Source organism: Bos indicus, chromosome 13, assembly GCF_029378745.1.
Source record: "Bos indicus isolate NIAB-ARS_2022 breed Sahiwal x Tharparkar chromosome 13, NIAB-ARS_B.indTharparkar_mat_pri_1.0, whole genome shotgun sequence".
Lineage (NCBI taxonomy): Eukaryota > Metazoa > Chordata > Mammalia > Artiodactyla > Bovidae > Bos > Bos indicus.
In genome coordinates, this window is record NC_091772.1 from 69,945,345 (window position 1) to 69,967,129 (window position 21,785).

The following is a 21,785-nucleotide window of genomic DNA, read 5'->3' on the forward strand; positions in this document are numbered from 1 at the left end:
GGTGACCCCTTTTCTGAGTTTTTTTCACGCGTTCCAGGCACCTTTTTTGTTACGGAGTCCCAAGTCTGTAACAAATATGCTCAGAAAGTGGTCCCCACCTTTAGAATCTAGGGGTCAATAAACAGCGAGCACACTCAGTATGACATACCAGAGTTGGAATCTCACATCTGCCATATATGGCAGATTAATAATTGGCTGAGTGACTTTGCTATTTAATCTCTCATCCATAAAAGAGCAATGAAAATATCAATAATCAAGCCAGTAGAAATGACTGAAAGGATTAAATGACAGCACATGGGCAGCTTTCTGCACAGTGCCTGGTGTTCAGTAAACAAAGCTGACAAACCACCGTATTACACGATCCATGGCTGGTTGAATCCCAGGATGCAGAACCAGAGGTATGGAGGGCCAACTATGGGGCTTGAGCATCCACGGATATTGGTATCCACAACAGATGCTGGAACCAGCCCCCCACAGATACTGAGGGATGACTGTATGTGGGGTATGGTCTTCTCATTTAAAACTCCCATTTAGTCAACAAACTTTTCTGAGCATCTATTCCAACCCAACACTGTGGGCTGCAGATAAACAAGGCACTCTCCCAACCATCAAGTAACTTGATATTTCAGAGGAGCCAGATGTGGAAAGAAATACTTCTGGAAGAAAATATGTAACACTAGATGTATGTGTCAACTGCTTTGGAAAGCAAAGAGAAGAACATCATTTGTTCTATATAGGAGAACATCGAAAGGCTTCCCAGAGGAGGGGACACTGAGGCTGGGTCTATAGAGTTGAAGAGGACAGGACCTTAGGCAGAGGAAATAGTGTGCACTTAATATCTGTGTTGGGAGGTATGTGGCAAATAATGTTTACCCAAGGAGACAAATCATTTTCCTTAAAAAAAAAAAAGTTTTAAGTGAATTTCAGGTGATCATATAAGAATGTCACCTGCACTCACATTCGGATGAACTATCTCGAGCAGAAAAGTTGCCAGAAATACAGCTGACGCAATAGAACTACAACCTGACCTCTGTTTTACTGGAATGGGCTACACCTGTGACTTCTTTGTGTCTGGTTCCAGAGGCAAAGAACATGTATCGATTAGGAGTTTTCTGGCTACAAGTTACCAGTAACCCATGAACCCAGTTTAAGAAAAACAAGAGGGGAATTGATCTTAAAGCTTTTGGAAGTGGGGACAGGGGGAGGTGGGAATGGATTCTTAGGCCAGCAGCAAGAACCCAGCTGGGCTTTTGGATGAAATGGAAGCATAGCAAGAGTTGCCAGTAAGACTCTCCTTGCAAACTTGTTTCCTCTGCTTCCAATGGGAAATCTATCTCCCAGCCACTTCCAATGATCCAGAGAGACATGAGAGACATGAAAAATCCCTGATCATTCCAATTCCAAAATCCCAGAAAAGAGGCCCTAACTGGCCTAGTTTAAGTAAGGTGTCCCCCTCCCCCAGAACAATCGGCGTCGGCTTACAAGTCATGAGTTTCACTAGGAATCCACTTGTGTTGATCAAGACCACAAAAAGGGCATTATTTTGAGTTGAGGTATCTTAAGGGAAGTCCCTCACAGATCCATTGATTCTGCTTAATGGCAAAATAACTGAGAGACATTTGATCAGAAATCAGGAAAACACCTGATTTCTGCACAGTATGAAGGTCTCTTTTTTTTTTAAATGTAGCAATCAAAGTTTTTTTTCCCAATAAAAAGTAGGGAAAAGCTGGGGTGGGCTCCGTAAGCCCTTTGTGTTAGTTGACATTAATGTTGCATCACCAGATAATTCTGGTTTGTTTCCCAGGCACGTGATGGGGTTATACTTCATCACAGCTTGGAGTCAGGAGTAGCCATGGGCCTTGTTTTGGTCCCTACATTGCAAGTAGAAGCACATCGCTCTCAGCCCAAACTTTAAGAGCTAGAAAGCAGTTTTTTATGCTTTCTTTCCCTCAGCCACAGCCATAGACCACGCTTGAGGAGGTGACAGCTCCATCAGTCCGGGTCCTGGAGTGAGAAAACACAGCATAATGACCCAAGCAGACATACAGTATAAGCAAGAAACAAACCTTTGCTGTTTGAAAAGCAAGGCCAGGGCTTGTGTGTTACCAAAGCAAAACCTAGCCTATCCTGACAGATGCACCTTCCTAACATCCAGTATACCCCACTTCCCATGGTACAGCCCTGAGGCAGTTCGGGTGGGCTGGACCCCCATCTCCCACGTGCAAGTGTAGAGCTTCAAATCAATTGACTTGGTCTTCCCAGGTGGTGGTAGTGGTAAAAAACCCGCCTGCCAATATAGGAGTATTCAAGAGACATGTGTTCAATCCCTGGGGTGAGAAGACTCCCTGGAGAAGGAAATGGCAACCCACTCCAGGAATCTTGCCTGGAAAATCCCCATGGACAGAGGAGCCTGACGGACTACAGTCCATCGCACAATATACCTTGTACTGACTGCTGCAAAGACAGACCTTTTATCCAGGATTACATCTATCAGCACTCAATATTTACCTCTTCACAACAGTTGGGTAAAAGCCTTCACTCCCTCCCTGGATGTCAGTAAAGAACCATTTCAGCTATTCTGGTACAATGAGAAGAGCCAGGCTAAAGATGAAGCCAACCCATGAAATCAGGAAACGTGGAAAGAACTGAAGAGAAAAGAGTGTTGAAATGCCAACCAAAGCTCACCTGAATCCCACTTACCAATCAGGTCACATAAATCAATGCATTCCCTCTATTATTGATTCTAACTTGAGCTGGATGTTTTTTTAATTAGTTGAAACCAAAAGCATTCTAACGATGGCTATTTGAATGCTACATTCACTGCACAGCTCTGAGCAGGAGCCAGTGCCATAGAACCACAAGCGGGAGTCTGAGCTGTAAACAATTGCAGGAAGAGAAGGTAAAACATTCTCCTTGATTTCTATGCCGGCTCCTTGTCAAGAATGAGGTTATCACAGTGCCTCAGAGCACAGAGAAGGCAGTAACTAGCCATGAACTGAGGATTAGAAGGAAGAGAATTCTATGGAACCAGGGTAGTGAGAGACCCCTTTAGTTTAATCAACAATACATGGTTCATTTCTTTAAAAAAAAAAAATTCTATTTCTTTATCTTTAGTAGTCCTGGGTCTTCATTGCTGCATGCGGGGTTTCTTTAGCTGTGTGAGCAGGGGCTGCTCTCCCGTTGCAGTGCACGAGCTTCTCTTTGCAGTGGCTCCTCTTACTGTGGAGCACAGGCTCAGTAGTTGTGGTGCACGGGCTTATTTGCCCTGTGGCAGGTGGGATCTTCCTGGACCAGGAATCGAACCAGTGTCCCCTGCATTGCAAGGAGGATTCTTAACCACTGGACCACCAGGGAAGCCTCATAGCTCATTTCATGGTTAATCCTTATCTTGCCTTTAAAAAGTCTGGAATTTAAACATCCCAGAGGCATTCCCATCCCCCAGAGGCAGTTAGTGTAGTGTGTAAGTAAGTAGGATTTAAACCCAGAACTCCTGAGTTTGAATCCTGTCTTCCCCACTTAACTTGCTGTATGAGCTCGAGTAACTGACTTAACCCCCTAATGTTTTTGTGAGAATTGGATGAGATAATCCACATGTTGCTATTAACATGGTGTCTGATGTGTGATGAGAACTCAAAAGTTAAAAAGAAAGTCCCATCCATCATTTTAAGTAAAAGTTCTGAATCCAGTTCTGCCAATTTGTTGTCTCTCTGCTCTAAATCCATCCTTCCTTGCAATCCATCCTTCCTTGCCATGCTTTGTGATGCTGGAGCTGAATTCTGCTAACATGTCTCTCTTGTCAGGGGCACAATGTTAGGCTTTGTCGGTAGAGAGGGCTAAAGGGGTGCTGAAGGACCAGAGATGAACTTGAATGTCCATAAAATGCCCCAGCCCGAGGCACTGTCTGTTCCCCCCACCATTCTCTTTCCCAGTAAATATGTATTGTGTACCTACTACATACCTGGCTGTGTACTGGGTTCTGGGTGTGTAGCTTTGAATAAAACCAGAAACCTTCATGGAATTTACAGTAAGTCTAGTATGTCAGGCAGACATTGATCAAATAATCAAAAGTAGAAGTCTTACATGGTGCCTCGTACCACAAGATCCCAGAAATAGGAGACTTTGGATCAAAGATGCTTAGAGGGAGAGTTCCCTGGTGGTCCAGTGGTTAAGAATCCCCCTGCCAATGCAGTGTATGTGGTTTTGATCTCTGTTTGGAGAACTAAGGTCCCATATGCCCAGGGCAACCTGCACCCAGCAACTAAGACCCAATATGGCAAAAAAAAAGAAAATGTTTAGGGAAATATGAGATCTAATTAAACTGGATGTATTGGTGTGCTTGGGCTGCCATAACAAAATACCTTTGACCAGATGACTTAAAACAGCAGAAAGTAATATTCTTCAAATTCTTGAGGCTGGAATTCCAAGATCAAGTTTCCATCACATGCAGTTTCTGGTGAGGACTCTCTTCCTGACTAGAATGTGGCTTCTTTATTGCTGTGTCCTCATATATGAGCATGGAGAGAGGAGAATGAACTTTCTGGTATCTCTTCTTATAAGGACACTAACTGTCCTGGATCAGGATCCCACTCTCATGATCTCATTCAACTTTAATTATTTCCTTACTCCCAGTATTGCCACACTGGGAGTCAGGGCTTAGACGTATGAATTTTGCAGGTACATACACATTTAGCCCATCACAGTAGGAAAATATGGGAGAGGGGTGCTCCCTGTAGAGGACTCATGCATAGACCCTGAAGCCATCCAGGGTACATGGTGGTTTAAACAAAGAGGAAGAAGGCACATGGATAGTGAGGCGAATAGAGGGAGGTCAGGCTGCAGAGGTGGACAGGGGCCAGCCAGATCATGCAGGGCCTTGAAGGTGCTGGTAATAATTTGAGCTGCATTCTAGGAACCCTTCAATACAGGTGCAGGGACAACCTGCTGGGTGCAGTTCAGAATGGCAGGCTCACAATGGATGTAGACAGAACAATAATGAAGCTGTCCAGAGTGCCCAGCTGCTGGTTGGCCTGGAGGAGACACTGGCCAGCCAAGCTGCCCAGAATCAGGGAAGAGAACTTGCTTCTGCTTCTGGCCCCGGTGAACAGAGGCCTCGCATTCAGAGCCACCCTAGTCACATCTGCATCTTCTCTACAGTCCTGGCTTCTCGCCTCCCCTCCTCACCTGATAGACCCTGTGCATTAGTCTACCTTGGCCATGACCACCCATCTCTGTGGCTGGTTGTGTTTCCCTAGCCCTAGTCTAGCCCCGGAGAAGGCAATGGCACCCCACTCCAGTACTTTTGCCTAGAAAATCCCATGGACAGAGGAGCCTGGTAAGGCTGCAGTCCGTGGGGTCGCTAAGAGTCGGATGTGACTGAGCGACTTCACTTTCACTTTTCACTTTCATGCATTGGAGAAGGAAATGGCAACCCACTCCAGTGTTCTTGCCTGGAGAATCCCAGGGATGGGAAGCCTGGTGGGCTGCCGTCTATGGGGTTGCACAGAGTCGGACAGGACTGAAGCGACTTAGCAGCAGCAGCAGCAGCAATCTAGCCCAGCCTGCCTTCCTCCTTTTCCCACAATGGGCCACAGCACTAGAATTCAACAAGCTGCCCATTAGTGTAAGTTGGTACAGCCACTGTGGAGAACAGTATGGAAGTTCCTCAGAAAACTAAAAATAGAATTACCATATGATCGAGCAATCCCGCTCCTGGGCATACCTCCAGACAAAACTATTATTTGAAAAGATGCATGCACCCCTATGTTCATCGCAGCACTATTCACAATAGTCTGACATGGAAACAACCTGAATAGCCATCAAGAGAGGAATGGATAAAGAAGATGTGATGCATATGTACAATGGAATACTACTGGGCCATAAAAAAGAATGATATGATGCCATTTGCAGCAACATGGATGCAACTAGAGATGATGATACTAAGTGATGTTAAGTCAGAAAGACAAATACTATATATGATATCACTTATCTGTAGAATCTAAAATACGAAACAAATGAACCTATGAGACAGAAATAGAAAAGCAGACAGAGAGAGCAGACTGGTGGTTGCCAAGGAGGAGGACCTAGGAGAGGGACGGAGTGGGAGGCTGGGTTAGCAGATGAAAGCTTTTAAACATAGACTGGATAAACAGCAAGGTCCTGCTGTATATCAAAGGATAGTCAATATCCTATGATAAACCATAATGGAAGACAATATTTTTTAAAAGGAATGTACATATGTATATGTACAACTGAATCACTTTACAGCAGAAATTAACACATTGTAAATCAGCTATACTTCAATTAAAAAATAGTAACAAAATGCTGCCTCTGATCAATCAGACTTGACAAATCCACAACTGCCCACCCCTTCTTAGACTCCTCAGTGTGATATGCAAGTTCCCAGCCAACAGAACTCTTTAACCTAGGATCCTGAAGAACTTTAAGATGTGAACTGGAAGTCATCCATTCCTTACACAGATGCAGCCTGGCTTCAAGTCATCTGAGTTGTCTACATAATGTGAAACTCTGAATACAGATTAAAGGGATCCTGAACTGTTAGCACTTCAAAGGGTTAGTAAAAACAAAAATTTTTTTAAGCTCTTTGGAAAAAATTTACATCGTTCTAACCTTAAGATTGTTTCTACAGGAAAAAGAGAAAGGATGAGATAAAAGCAATATTTGAAAAGATAGTGTCTGAGGATTCTCTAGAACTTATGAAAGATATAAGATATGATATCTGATATCATCAGATCAGATCAGTCACTCAGTCGTGTCCGACTCTTTGCAACCCCATGAATCGCAGCACGCCAGGCCTCCCTGTCCATCACCAACTCCCAGAGTTCACCCAGACTCACGTCCATCGAGTCGGTGATGCCATCCAGCCATCTCATCCTCTGTCGTCCCCTTCTCCTCCTGCCCCCAATCCCTCCCAGCATCAGAGTCTTTTCCAATAAGTCAACTCTTCCAATGAGGTGGCCAAAGTACTGGAGTTTCAGCTTCAGTATCATTCCTTCCAAAGAAATCCCAGGGCTGATCTCCTTCAGAATGGACTGGGTGGATCTCCTTGCAGTCCAAGGGACTCTCAAGAGTCTTCTCCAACACCACAGTTCAAAAGCATCAATTCTTTGGCGCTCAGCCTTCTTCACAGTCCAACTCTCACATCCATACATGACCACAGGAAAAACCATAGCCTTGACTAGACAAACCTTTGTTGGCAAAGTAATGTCTCTGCTTTTGAATATGCTATCTAGGTTGGTCATAACTTTCCTTCCAAGGAGTAAGCGTCTTTTAATTTCATGGCTGCAGTCACCATCTGCAGTGATTTTGGAGCCCAGAAAAATAAAGTCTGACATTTTTTCCACTGTTTCCCCATCTATTTCCCATGAAGTGATGGGACCGGATGCCATAATCTTCGTTTTCTGAACGTTGAGCTTTAAGCCAACTTTTTCACTCTCCACTTTCACTTTCATCAAGAGGCTTTTGAGTTCCTCTTCACTTTCTGCCATAAGGGTGGTGTCATCTGCATATCTGAGGTTACTGATATTTCTCCCAGCAATCTTGATTCCAGCTTGTGTTTCTTCCAGTCCAGCGTTTCTCATGATGTATTCTGCATATAAGTTAAATAAACGGGGTGACAATATACAGCCTTGACGAACTCCTTTTCCTATTTGGAACCAGTCTGTTGTTCCATGTCCAGTTCTAACTGTTGCTTCCTGACCTGCATACAAATTTCTCAAGAGGCAGATCAGGTTGCCTGGTATTCCCATCTCTTTCAGAATTTTCCACAGTTTATTGTGATCCACACAGTCAAAGGCTTTGGCATAGTCAATAAAGCAGAAATAGATGTAAGCCAATTCTCCTCAAATTAAAATAAATAAATTTTTAAAAGTTCAAATCAGGATAAATAAAAATCAATCTCCATCTAGACACATCACAATGAAACCATAAAAAACCAAGACATATCAAATTGGTTTAATATATTAATTAAAGAGTAATTTGACTGGAGCCTCTGCTGGGAAGATGGGGAGAGGAAGGGTCCAGTTTTGATCCCCACCAGGGCCATCATCACAGTTTTGATTATTTAAAGTACAAACCCACCCAGCAACAGTATTCTCATTCCTAAAGAAATTAGTATGCAGATCTGGCAGAGGACAGAAATTAAGAGGAGATCAAATAACTTGCCAACTAGAGTTGATTATTCATCAGCTCCTTAGCAGACAGGTGTGGAAGGGTTCTGGGATGAAGATGCACCCACAGGTGTGTAAAGACTGAAGGAGGAAATGAGAATGTGACAACACAGCAAAAAGCTTTAGAACAACTGGACTCTGACTATTTTAAGGACATGACATCGACTAAAAGGAAAACTCAGGAAATCATTAAGAAGACAGAACCATTAGACTTTGGCATCCCAGTGGGCAGCACAGGTTTCTCTAATAGATTAGCAGCTACACACCATATGCCTTTTATTCACCAGTCTCCTGAATCAGGTGACTTAGATACCTGGCAGGAAACTACCAATGCATGGCAAGAAGAAGATGTAGTCTGTCAACCAAACAAGTTCTCAGGCAACAGCAGAGAGGTGAACAAGAACAAAAGAACAATCAAGGAAGAAAATGGGACAGGAAGCACAGTGGTGTGAAAATTGGTGTCAAACTTTCACAACAAATGTTCTTCAAATGTCATAGTACTGGTGGGAGAAATATGAGCTCCACAAACCAACACTTGTATGGATCTAAGAATATTATCAGAATACAAATACAATGCTTGACTTCAGCGTATTCATCAGGACATTCAGGACACCAGGATTCTCTCAAAGTCCCTTGAACTCAGTGATTGAGACTCAAAAGAATAAAAAAAAGCTTATGAGAAAACAATTTCTTCAACATGCTCCAACTGTAAGACAATGGTTTGCTCTAGAGAAATAATTTCAAATAGAATATACCAGTACCTCTTCAAGCTAGTGTTCCTAGCTAAATAAATGGATGTAAATAATCTTATGATGGGAAAGAAACTCTTCTGTCTATAATGCTTTCCATCAATGTGCATAATGATACAATAAATAATTTTAATTATTATTTGGCTTCCATGATTTGTTGTTCAGTTGCTTAGTCATGTCTGACTCTTTGCAACACCATGGACTGCAGGATGCCAGGCTTCCCTGTCCTTCACTGGCTCCCAGAGTTTGCTCAAAACTCATGTCCACTGAGTCAATGATGCAGTGAGCCAGAGAAAAGCTCATGCAGCAACAAAGACCCAGCACAGTCAAAAATAACTTTTTTAAAAAAAGAAAATAAGTCAGTCACAAAAAGACAAATACTACATGACTCTGTTTATATGAAATACCTAGAATGGTGAAATACACAGTGACAGGAAGTAGAATGGTGGTTGCTAGGGAAGCAGCAAAGGAATGAATGGGCAACCATTGCATAATGGACAGAGCATATCAGTTTTGCAAGATGAAAATGGTTCTGGAGATTGGCTGCACAAAGATGTGAATGTACTTAAAACCAGTGAACTGCACATTTAAACATACTTATAATGGTAAACTTGGGATTATATATGTTTTAACACACTTTAAAAAATCTAATGCAGAAGATAAAATGCAATCATCAAAAACACTTGGCTGATCCAAAAGGAGAAAAAAAGGAAAACAGGAGCAAAATCCAGGTAGGCCAAATAGAAGAGAAATAACAAGATTATAGATGTAAATGACTTGGAACCGTACTGTAATACATGCTAAGGCAGAGCAGCAGACATGTACCAAAATGCTCCCAGCAGCATTATTTGTAGTAGCTCTAAATTGGAAACGACCCAAATGTCAATTAGTAGTTGAAGGGGTAAATAAATTTTGGTATATTCACCCAATGGAATGCTGCTATATGCTGCGCTAAAAGTGAATGAACTACAGCTTCACACAACATGGAAGACTCTAATAAATCACATGGAGTGAAAGAAGCCAGACACCAAAGGACACACACTTAGTGGTGACCTTTATATAAAACCTATAATAACCACCAGGGGCTGCCCTGGTGGCTCAGACGGTAAAGACTCTGCCTAAGTGAAAAAGTTGGCTTAAAGCTCAACATTCAGAAAACGAAGATCATGGCATCTGGTCCCATGACTTCATGGGAAATAGATGGGGAAACAGTGGAAATAGTGTCAGACTTTATTTTTTGGGGCTCCAAAATCACTGCAGATGGTGACCGCAGCCATGAAATGAAAAGACGCTTACTCCTTAGAAGGAAAGTTATGACCAACCTAGATAGCATATTCAAAAGCAGAGACATTACTTTGCCAACAAAGGTCCGTCTAGTCAAGGCTATGGTTTTTCCTGTGGTCATGTATGGATGTGAGAGTTGGACTGTGAAGAAGGCTGAGCTCCGAAGAATTGATGCTTTTGAACTGTGATGTTGGAGAAGACTCTTGAGAGTCCCTTGGACTGCAAGGAGATCCAACCAGTCCATTCTAAAGGAAATCAGCCCTGGGTGTTCTTTGGAAGGAATGATGCTAAAGCTGAAACTCCAGTACTTTGGCCACCTCATGCGAAGAGTTGACTTATTGGAAAAGACTCTGATGCTGGGAGGGATTGGGGGCAGGAGGAGAAGGGGACGACAGAGGATGAGATGGTTGGATGGCATCACCGACTCAATGGATATGAGTTTGAGTGAACTCCGGGAGATGGTGATGGACAGGGAGGCCTGGCGTGCTGCGATTCATGGGGTCGCAAAGAGTCGGACACGACTGAGCGACTGAACTGAACCGAACTGATTGACAGTGCAGAAGACCCAGGTTCGATCCCTAGGTTGGAAGATCTCCTGGAGAAGGAAATGGCAACCCACTCCAGTATTCTTGTCTGGAAAATTACAAAGACAGAGGAACATAGTGGGCTACAGTCCATGGGGGTCACAAAAAGTCGAACACAGCTAAGTGTCTATACAACAATAACAAATACAGTTTATTTTGGTTTATATCACTCCAGATTTTTCAGGGTATCTACACATTTTTTGTTTTAACTATGGGATTATATTGCACACACTGCTGAACTTTTTTCCTATCTTAATCGGTATTCAACATCTGTTCATTTTAATACATATAGATCTACTCCACACTTTGCCAGGAGATGGCTATATTCATTAGCTTGATTGCGGCAATGGTTTCATGGGTATCTACACATGTCAAAACTCAAATCGTACTCTTTAAATACATGTGGTTTACTGTACATCAGTCATATCTCAATAAGACTGGGAAAATATTATGCCTTAAATCTCTTTTACTGATTTCCCCCACTTAACACTACATCCATGCTGTTGTATGTACACCTAACAAATAATTTCTCCGTGATGTGTAGAATTCCAAGGTCAGCCTCCATCATAGTTCACTAACTCATTTTTGCTTCCTGCTCACCTATGCCATGAACAAGACTATCATAAATAATCTCCACCTTGTCTTCTTATATACCTGACCAAGCTTTCTTTAAAACATATTTCAGGGAATAAGATTGCTGAACTTTCTGCCAATACATCCTTATTTTTACTGAAAACTGCCTGCTTATTGTTTATTTTAGAGAAGAGCTGAGCAAGTTTCCATCCCATTCCAGCTGGGCATGAGAGTTCCCAGTCTCTTCACTTGGATTTCGGACCCTTCACGCTCTAACAGGACAGAGGGCAGGGGCGTCAGTTCTTGGTCACCCCTCATCTCCCCACTTCCCTGCATTCTATTTGACATTTACTTCATTTGCTGTGTGCTTAGTCACTCAGTCATGTCTGACTCTTTGCAAACCTTTGGACTGCAGCCCACCAGGCTCCTCTGTCCATGGGATTTCCCAGGCAAGAGTACTGGAGTGGGTTGCCATTTCCTCCTTCAAGGGATCTTCCTGACCCAGTGGTCGACCCCATGTCTCCTACGTCTTCTGAGTTGCAGGTGGATTCTTTATCTGCTGGGCAATAGGGGAAGTCCTATATGACTTCATGTTTGCTGATAAATAATTTTTTTTCAGGCTGTGGCCATTGCGTAGTGTTTAACAGATGGACTTTCTATTTTCACTTGCTTTTTAAACCATGTTTTGGGGGAGAGGTACAGGTGAGAGATGGGAGCTCTGTAGCCTGTCTTTCCGCACTCTCCAGCAGACTTCAAAGGTCCCACCTACATGAAGGAGCCAGGCCCCTGTGCTTGGGCCAGTGTTTTAAGCTGCAAGGAATGTGGTGACTCAGCTGGTCGCCCAGGGACACCTCAGTGAACAAGGCCGAGGGAAGGAAGTCATTACACAGACAGCTGGGCTGTAAAAAACAAAAATACTCCTCACACCAAGCTTTACAAAGCAATGAGGCTGTGCGTCCCATGACTCAATGGGACTGTTTCTGCCACGTGGCCCCCCAGCCCACAATATGTGGCCCCCAGTCCGTAATACGTGGCACCAAGCTCAGAATATGTGGCACGCAGCCCTCATTCACTCCTGGCTGCTCCTCAAGCTGCTTGGAAAACTGACTGGGTGGTGACCCCAGGAAAATCCATGATAGTCTTCTCTCTTCCACCCTGTCCCATTGCTACCTGTATCATCTCTTTTCTCCTTGCTCCTTCCTCTTTAGTTCTTTTGTGTTAGAAAGTGTTTGTCACTCAGTTGTATCTGACTCTTTGCGAACCCATGGACTGTCATCCAGCCAGGCTCCTCTGTCCATGGAATTCTCCAAGAATACTAGAGCGAGTGGCCATTCCCTTCTCTAGGGACCTTACTGACCCAGAGATCAAACCTGGGTCTCCTGCACTGCAGGCAGATTCTTTACCATCCAAGCCACCAGGGAAGCCCTACATTTTAATTCTCTTGCCCCTAAATAAATTTTTAAAATCTGGAGTTCAGTATTTCACACCAGCAGGGAGCTTGGCAGAGACATGCGTGTGTGTGCTCAGTCACATCACTCTTTGCAACCGTATGGAGTGTAGCCCGCCAGGCTCCTCTGTCCATGGGTTCTCCAGGTAAGAATACTGGAATGGGTTGCTGTGCCCTCCTCCAGGGGATCTTCCCAATCCAAGGATTGAACCTGCATCTCTTGTGTCTCCTGCATTGGCAGGTGGATTTTACTCGTACTACCTGGGAAGCCCCACCAAAGATGATAAACAGGTAGAAAAAATTATGCACAAGGCAAAAGCGATTGCTTTCAACTCAGAAATACATACCACTTTTCTTTTAGGAAGCCCAATGGCGATGATTTGTTGATATAATCAAGCAGGACCCTATGGGGCATACAACATTTACACTGGTACAGTGACTAGCAATATTGTGTCACTCTCCTGCTCAACAACCGTCAGTGGCTCCTCAGTGCCCATGGTTTTACCCCATATTCAAGGCCAGATGGGCCACCTCCTAGCACTCTCTTTCTCCACTATTCATGGCTTCATTCACCACTTCAACCCACTTACGCTGTCCCTGACCCTCTTGTATATACTCCATCCCTATATAATTCAAGGCCTGTCATTAATTGATCTCTCAACAATATTTTTACAAATTGTTTACTTACTTATTTTTGGCTGAGCTGGGTCTTTACTGCTGCCCTGACTTTGTCTAGTTTCAGCGAGCAGGAGCTGCTCTCTAGCTGCGGTGCTGTGGCCTCTCTTGTTGTGGAACAGGGATCTGGGGTGCAGGCTTCAGTGCTTGAGGTGCGTGGGATCAGTAGCTGCGGCTTGTAGGCACTAGAGTACAGGTTCCATAGTTGTGGTACACGGGCTTAGTTGTTCTGCATGTGGGATCTGCCCGGATCAGGGATCAAACCTGTGTCCCCTGCATTGAGATATGGATTCTTTACCATTGAGCCACCAGGAGAGCCCTAAATGGTATTTTTTTAAACATCTCTTATTCTATTCCTGAACAAAATTTAAAAATATTGAACATCCATTCTAGCATGTGTGCATGCTCAGTCACTTCAGTCATGTCCAACTCTTTGCGACCCTATGAACGATAGCCCACCAGGCTCCTCTGTCCTTGAGATTCTCCAGGCAAGAATACTGGAGTGGGTTGCTATGCCCTCCTCTAAGGGATCTTCCCAACCCAAGGGATCAAACCACTGCTGAGCCACCGGGGAAGCCCATCCTTTTGAGACCCTCTTTGCATTGCAAAGCATAGTGAGAAATGAGTCTGGATACCAGATGGAGGAGAACGGGGCCAGAAAGTACATCTAAGTAAAAAGAGGAAGAATAAGAGGTCCCCTTGCTGAAGGTTCAGCGCATAAGACAGCTGGTAAGTCCTGCGGAGGTTTCAGAACACACAGAAAGCTCCCCTTCACAGGTGGTTAATGATCTTTCAGTGTTCTTCCCGCGACTAGAAATCCCAAACAGATTTCAAAGGGTTCAGTCAAACTGACGTTTTTCTGGTAAGGACAGCTGGAGCCGGAAACTGCCCAGCCAGAGCCCACACTGCCAGGCAACCTGGTCAGGCTGGGGCAGTGCTCGGCTACCACCGACAGCCTGGTTGGCAGGAATAAGGGACAGCAACGGAAGTCTCCTGCCCTCCAGCCTAGGGATCCCTGACCACATCCAGAGCCTGTCCCTGAAAGTCTGGGAGGAGAGGCCCCAGGAGCCCCGCAGCCTCAGCCACATTGGCAGGGAAAGGCAACAAGGAAGGGAAGAGCAACCCAGGATTGCAGCCCAGAGCCTGACTTTCTCCAGCCAGCAGCTGCGGAGAGGCGGGGCTGGGGGCGGGGCGGCTGTAGGGGCGGGGCCATCGGGGTGGGCCAGTAGCGGAAGATGGTGGGGGCAGTTCTCTCTCCAGCCCCACCCCTTGGCCTCGGAGGCGGCAACACCGGCCTTGGAACCGCCACCAGCCCAAAACTGTGATTGGGGTCTGAATCTCTACAGCTGCCTTGAAGGTCAGAAGCGGGCTGGGTCTAGGGCCTGACACTCCTGGGTCTCTGCTCCCCCCCTCCCCAACTATCTTCTCTAGTGCCACTCCACACGAAAGCCAGAGGGCTTTTTCTCAATTGCTATTAAGTGAAGTTGCTCAGTCGTGTCCGACTCTTTGCAACCCCATGGACTTTAGCCTACCACGCTCCTCCGTCCATGGAATTTTCCAGGCAAGACTACTGGAGTGGGTTGCCATTTCCTTCTCCAGGGGATCTTGCCGACCCAGGGATCGAACCCCGGTCTTCTGCATTGCGGGCAGACGCTTTACCATCTGAGCCATCAGGGAAGCCCCTAAAGCTCCTTCATTTGCTCTGAAGGCAGAGACTTGCCTCCCACTTCCTCCCCTCCCCCGCGCCGCCCCCCCCCCCCCCCCCAATCTGATTCCTCCCCTGCCCCCTACTCAGCTGTTTCACCTTCCATCAAGACTGAACTCTCCCCAGATACATCTGCAGGGCCTTGCTACAAACTAGTCAGTACACTTGGAATAGCATTCCCACCCTTTTGTTGTTGTTTAGTCACTAAGTCCTTTCCCACTCTTTGCGACCCCATGGACTATAGCCCTGCCAGGCTCCTCTGTCCATGGGACTTCCCCTGCAAGATTAATGGAGTGGGTTGCCATTTCCTTCTCCAGGAGATCTTCCCAACACAGGGATGGAACCCTCCTCTCTTGCACTGGGAGGCGGATTCTTTACTACTGAGCCACCTGAGAAGCCCTCCCACCCTTTATATCTAACTAATTCCAACTGATTTTTGAGACTTAGATGTCTGCTTGAGGAAAGCTTTCCTTGACCCTCCCATCCTGCTGCCATCCATCATAACTGCCTGACTGCCTGTCAGTTCTGCTTCTTTCCCTTCTTCTCTCCCCCTCACCAACCAGGACTGCTGGGTCGCTACAGCATCTCCAGAGCCTAGTCCACGCACGATGCTCAGAATGATCATAAATGCCCTGCCTGGGGGTCTTCTATCATCCTCTCAACCTCTGCCTGAATGAAAGCTTCCTTCAGTTACTTCATCTCTTAGAGCAGCAAGTCACAAACTAGAACAAGCATCGGAAACACTCTGATGTGGCTGAAGGGAGCTGATTAAAATACAGATAGCTGGGCCCCAGCCTCAGAGTTTCTGATTCAGTAGTTCTGGAGTAGCGCCTGAGAATGTGCGTGGTATTGCAGCTGCTGGCCCAGGGACCACAGTTTAAGAATCATGTCTGACAATCTACGGACTGCGAGAAAATATCTGCAAATTATGCACAGTTTAATTTCCAAAATATACAAACAGCTTATCAGATCAGATCAGATCAGATCAGTTGCTCAGTCATGTCCGACTCTTTGCGACCCCATGAATCGCAGCACACCAGGCCTCCCTGTCCATCACCAACTCCCAGAGTTCACTGAGACTCACGTCCATCGAGTCAGTGATGCCATCCAGCCATCTCATCCTCTGTCGTCCCCTTCTCCTCCTGCCCCCAATCCCTCCCAGCATCAGAGTCTTTTCCAATGAGTCAACTCTTCGCATGAGGTGGCCAAAGTACTGGAGTTTCAGCTTTAGCATCATTCCTTCCAAAGAAATCCCAGGGCTGATCTCCTTCAGAATGGACTGGGTGGATCTCCTTGCAATCCAAGGGACTCTCAAGAGTCTTCTCCAACACCACAGTTCAAAAGCATCAATTCTTTGGCGCTCAGCCTTCTTCACAGTCCAACTCTCACATCCATACATGACCACAGGAAAAACCACAGCCTTGACTAGATGAACCTTTGTTGGCAAAGTAATGTCTCTGCTTTTCAATATGCTATCTAGGTTGGTCATAACTTTCCTTCCAAGGAGTAAGCGTCTTTTAATTTCATGGCTGCAGTCACCATCTGCAGTGATTTTGGAGCCCAGAAAAATAAAGTCTGACACTTTTTCCACTGTTTCCCCATCTATTTCCCATGAAGTGATGGGACCGGATGCCATCATCTTCGTTTTCTGAATGTTGAGCTTTAAGCCAACTTTTTCACTCTCTACTTTCACCTTCATCAAGAGGCTTTTGAGTTCCTCTTCACTTTCTGCCCTAAGGGTGGTGTCATCTGCATATCTGAGGTTACTGATATTTCTCCTGGCAATCTTGATTCCAGCTCGTGTTTCCTCCAGCCCAGCGTTTCTCATGATGTACTCTGCATAGAAGTTAAATAAGCAGGGTGACAATATACAGCCTTTATGTACTCCTTTTCCTATTTGGAACCAGTCTGTTGTTCCATGTCCAGTTCTAACTGTTGATTCCTGACCTGCATACAAATTTCTCAAGAGGCAGATCAGGTGATCTGGTATTCCCATCTCTTTCAGAATTTTCCACAGTTGATTGTGATCCACACAGTCAAAGGCTTTGGCATAGTCAACAAAGCAGATATAGATGTTTTTCTGGAACTCTCTTGCTTTTTCCATGATCCAGCAGATGTTGGCAATTTGATCTCTGGTTCCTCTGCCTTTTCTAAAACCAGCTTGAACATCAGGAAGTTCACGGTTCACATATTGCTGAAGCCTGGCTTGGAGAACTTTAAGCATTACTTTACTAGCGTGTGAGATGACTGCAAGTGTGCGGTAGTTTGAGCATTCTTTGGCATTGCCTTTCTTTGGGATTGGAATGAAAACTGACGTTTTCCAGTCCTGTGGCCCCTGCTGAGTTTTCCAAATTTGCTGGCATATTGAGTGTAGCACTTTCACAGCATCATCTTTCAGGATTTGGAATAGCTCAACTGGAATTCTATCACCTCCACTAGCTTTGTTCGTAAATCAGAGATACCAAAGGAAAATTTCATGCAAAGATGGGCTCTATAAAGGACACAAATGGTATGGACCTAACAGAAGCAGAAGATATTAAGAAGAGATGGCAAGAATACACAGAAGAACTGTACAAAAAAGATCTTCATGACCCAGATAATCACGATGGTGTGATCGCTGACCTAGAGCCAGACATCCTGGAATGTGAAGTCAAGTGGGCCTTAGAAAGCATCACTACGAACAAAGCTACTGGAGGTGATGGAATTCCAGTTGAGCTATTCCAAATCCTGAAAGATGATGCTGTGAAAGTGCTGCACTCAATATGCCAGCACATTTGGAAAACTCAGCAGTGGCCACAGGACTGGAAAACGTCAGTTTTCATTCCAATCCCAAAGAAAGGCAATGCCAAAGAATGCTCAAACTACTGCACAGTTGCACTCATCTCACACGCTAGTAAAGTAATGCTTAAAGTTCTCCAAGCCAGGCTTCAGCAATATGTGAACCGTGAACTTCCTGATGTTCAAGCTGGTTTTAGAAAAGGCAGAGGAACCAGAGGTCAAATTGCCAACATCTGCTGGATCATGGAAAAAGCAAGAGAGTTCCAGAAAAACATCTATATCTGCTTTGTTGACTATGCCAAAGCCTTTGACTGTGTGGATCACAATCAACTGTGGAAAATTCTGAAAGAGATGGGAATACCAGATCACCTGATCTGCCTCTTGAGAAATTTGTATGCAGGTCAGGAATCAACAGTTAGAACTGGACATGGAACAACAGACTGGTTCCAAATAGGAAAAGGAGTACATAAAGGCTGTATATTGTCACCCTGCTTATTTAACTTCTATGCAGAGTACATCATGAGAAACGCTGGGCTGGAAGAAACATGAGCTGGAATCAAGATTGCCAGGAGAAATATCAGTAACCTCAGATATGCAGATGACACCACCCTTAGGGCAGAAAGTGAAGAGGAACTCAAAAGCCTCTTGATGAAGGTGAAAGTAGAGAGTGAAAAAGTTGGCTTAAAGCTCAACATTCAGAAAACGAAGATGATGGCATCCGGTCCCATCACTTCATGGGAAATAGATGGGGAAACAGTGGAAAAAGTGTCAGACTTTATTTTTCTGGGCTCCAAAATCACTGCAGATGGTGACTGCAGCCATGAAATTAAAAGACGCTTACTCCTTGGAAGGAAAGTTATGACCAACCTAGATAGCATATTGAAAAGCAGAGACATTACTTTGCCAACAAAGGTCCGTCTAGTCAAGGCTATGGTTTTTCCTGTGGTCATGTATGGATGTGAGAGTTGGACTGTGAAGAAGGCTGAGCACCAAAGAATTGATGCTTTTGACCTGTGTGTTGGAGAAGACTCTTGAGAGTCCCTTGCACTGCAAGGAGATCCACCCAGTCCATTCTGAAGGAGATCAGCCCTGGGATTTCTTTGGAAGGAATGATGCTAAAGCTGAAACTCCAGTACTTTGGCCACCTCATGCGAAGAGTTGACTGGAAAAGACTCTGATGCTGGGAGGGATTGGGGGCAGGAGGAGAAGGGGACGACAGAGGATGAGATGGCTGGATGGCATCACTGACTCGATGGACGTGAGTCTGAGTGAACTCCGGGAGTTGGTGATGGACAGGGAGGCCTGGCGTGTTGTGATTGCAGAAGAGTCGGACACGACTGAGCGACTGATCTGATCTGATATATATGTAACCAAATCACTTTGCTGTACACCTGAAACACAATATTGTAAATCAGGTATACTTCAGTTTAAAAAAAAAAGAATCACATCTGAGAGCATCGCTTTCTTCACTGGTAAAACAGGACAGCTACTGTCTCTACTAGGTTTTGTGACAATCAAATTGAGATAATGCAAATGAAAAACTCAGCATGTTGCCTATATTTAGTAGGTGCTCAATAAGTGTTTGCAACTGCTACAGGGAATGGACAGGAGACATGCCAGGCAGGGAAAACATGAGCAGGGGCAGAGATGGGAAAGAGCCCAAGCAGGGCAGCTGGCCTGGCAGGAAAGCCAGGCCCAGCACAGTAGCCCTGGAGTCCAAGCTTGTCTCTGGAAGCAGTTGGGAGCCACACACAGTTCTGGAGCAGGGCAGTGACAGGTGGAAGCTGCATGTGGCAGCACTGAGCAGGAGGCCAGTGCAAGCTCCATGTGCTGAGCACTCCTTGGCTGTTTGACCAGTCAGATTTAGCAAGTAAAAATCAAGGAGATACCATTAAATTTGAATTTCAGATGCCAATGAATAACTGTTGAGTATAATGTGTCAGTTGCTCAGTCGTGTCCGACTCTTTGGGACCCCGACTGTAGCCTGCCAGACTCCTCCGTCCATGGAATTCTCCAAGCAAGAATACTGGAGTGGGTAGCCATTCCCTTCTCCAGAGGATCTTCGCAACCCAGGGATTGAACCCAGTTCTCCCACCTTGCAGGCAGATTCTTTAGCATCTGAGCCATCAGGGAAGCCCCTCAAATTTAATTGGTCATCCTGTATTTTTATTTGCTAAACCTGATCACGCTGGCCAGACACCGTCTGCCGCCCAACTCACAAGTCCGTATCTGGAGGGAGTCAGTGCGGGTTTCTCTGCCTCCCTTTCCACCTTCAGCGAGGCCAGACCACCAGGAGTGGTTGAGGAGCCCACTCCTGCAGCCAGTCTTGCTGCCCATGGCAAGGCGGTCACAGCTGCAGGCCTGGGTGAGTGGGTCCTCATGGCACTTCAGGCTGGGTTCACCCAGCAAGAAAGCAGTGGGGTGCAGTGAATAATCACCGGGTCTGTGACAAAGCGCATACGGCTACCAAGATCCACAGAGAAGGAAGTGCCCTCCTGCACTGACGGGTTACTCAAAAGACAAACAGTGGCATACCCCCACCCACCACCACCGCTTGAGGACACTGAGGGAGAGGAGAAAACTGCCTCTATCCTTAACCCCAGAAGTGGGCAAACACAAGCATTCACGCTGCTTGCGTGCTCAAAGGATGCCTCAGAGACGGTGGGTGATGCAAACCGCAAGCTAGAACAGGGTGGTCCCTGCCTTGTTCAGCTCAGCTGGGTGTTAGGAAAAGTCATACTACCCGAGGCTGCCTCTGTCTTCCCCCACCTCCAGAAGCATCAAATCCCAGATGATTCATCTCTCCGGAAACAAGCTTGTCGGAAATTCAATTTCTGCAACAATCTTTGTATCAACTTATTTCTCTAACAAAGAACAATGAAAACAATGTGTGCTCCATTTTTTAAAAAATGTGCTAAACACTGTTGAACCCCTAGTATGTGCCCTGCTCTGTGGTCAGTGTTTTATTTCGCTCTGTAGTTCCCAGCCTTGGCAGCACATTACAATCACCCGGAGAGTTGTTGTTTTTTAATTCTCGCACCCCAGGCATCAGTATTTGCCAAGGGCACAGAGATTTCAGTGTGCGACCAAGGTTGAGAACCACTGATTCAGTTCATCCTGTTTAATCCAATGCAATCCTACAAGGTAGATTTTTATCTCCATCTTGCAGATGAGGAAATTGAGGCTCCCAGAGGTAGAATTACTGTGCTATCTGTAGCCACAACCCCTGTTCTCTCTCCTCTCTTCCCTCCCAGACTCCCTTGAAGGATTTCTGAAGTTTCCAGGGTTTCCCTGCTGAATATAGAGTTTATATACAGTGCTTCCACAGACATGTTTGTGGCATGACTCTGCCCTCTGGCCACCCGAAATAGCTCTGCTCCCACCCGGGCTCTTCTGAGATACCAGCAGACACAGCCCGGTTTCAGGACTGACACCAAATGACTTTTGCTAAACCTAGAACAGCTGAGGTCCTTCCAGCCAGGTCCTGCCATCTCGAGTCACAGAACAACAGCGGCCACCTCTCGCTCCCCACCGGCTAGTACTTTCTTAGCCTGACTCTTTGCCATTGAGTCCCATTCCTCCCAGCTTTTCCTGGGTTTCCTCTGCCTTTACAGCAAACTCCTTCACCTGCTGACCTTTCTCAGAGCATCTTCATGGGCCGTCCATCCTCACAGGTTGTCGGAGACGTCTTTGGTCCAGGACAAGTCACGAACCACAGATGCCCAAGCCCCCGGCCCGCGGCTTGCGGGTCCATGGATGCTTCAAATCTTCGCGCACCTGGACTTCCAGCTCGGCGAGAAAGCT

At 45.5% G+C, this 21,785-nt stretch overlaps 2 protein-coding genes across 2 annotated transcripts in view; one reads left to right on the forward strand and one right to left on the reverse strand.

Annotated features, from left to right (window-relative positions):
* ZHX3 (zinc fingers and homeoboxes 3) overlaps window positions 1-21,740 on the reverse strand; it is a 133,955-nt gene extending 112,215 nt beyond the window's left edge. Inside the window, exons 1-2 of the mRNA XM_070801677.1 lie at window positions 21,617-21,740; window positions 13,512-13,771 (exon numbers count right to left, since the gene is read on the reverse strand). The gene's annotated coding sequence lies outside the window, so the exon portion shown is untranslated. The remainder of the gene's footprint in view (window positions 1-13,511; window positions 13,772-21,616) is intronic.
* Window positions 415-9,080, forward strand: LOC109567699 (estrogen receptor binding site associated antigen 9). Its single transcript, XM_070800670.1, is given in 4 exon segments — window positions 415-441; window positions 8,071-8,176; window positions 8,179-8,258; window positions 8,261-9,080. Coding segments are annotated over 4 exon segments (591 nt in total). The 3' UTR covers window positions 8,639-9,080.
* Window positions 21,741-21,785: the final 45 nt, after the last annotated feature.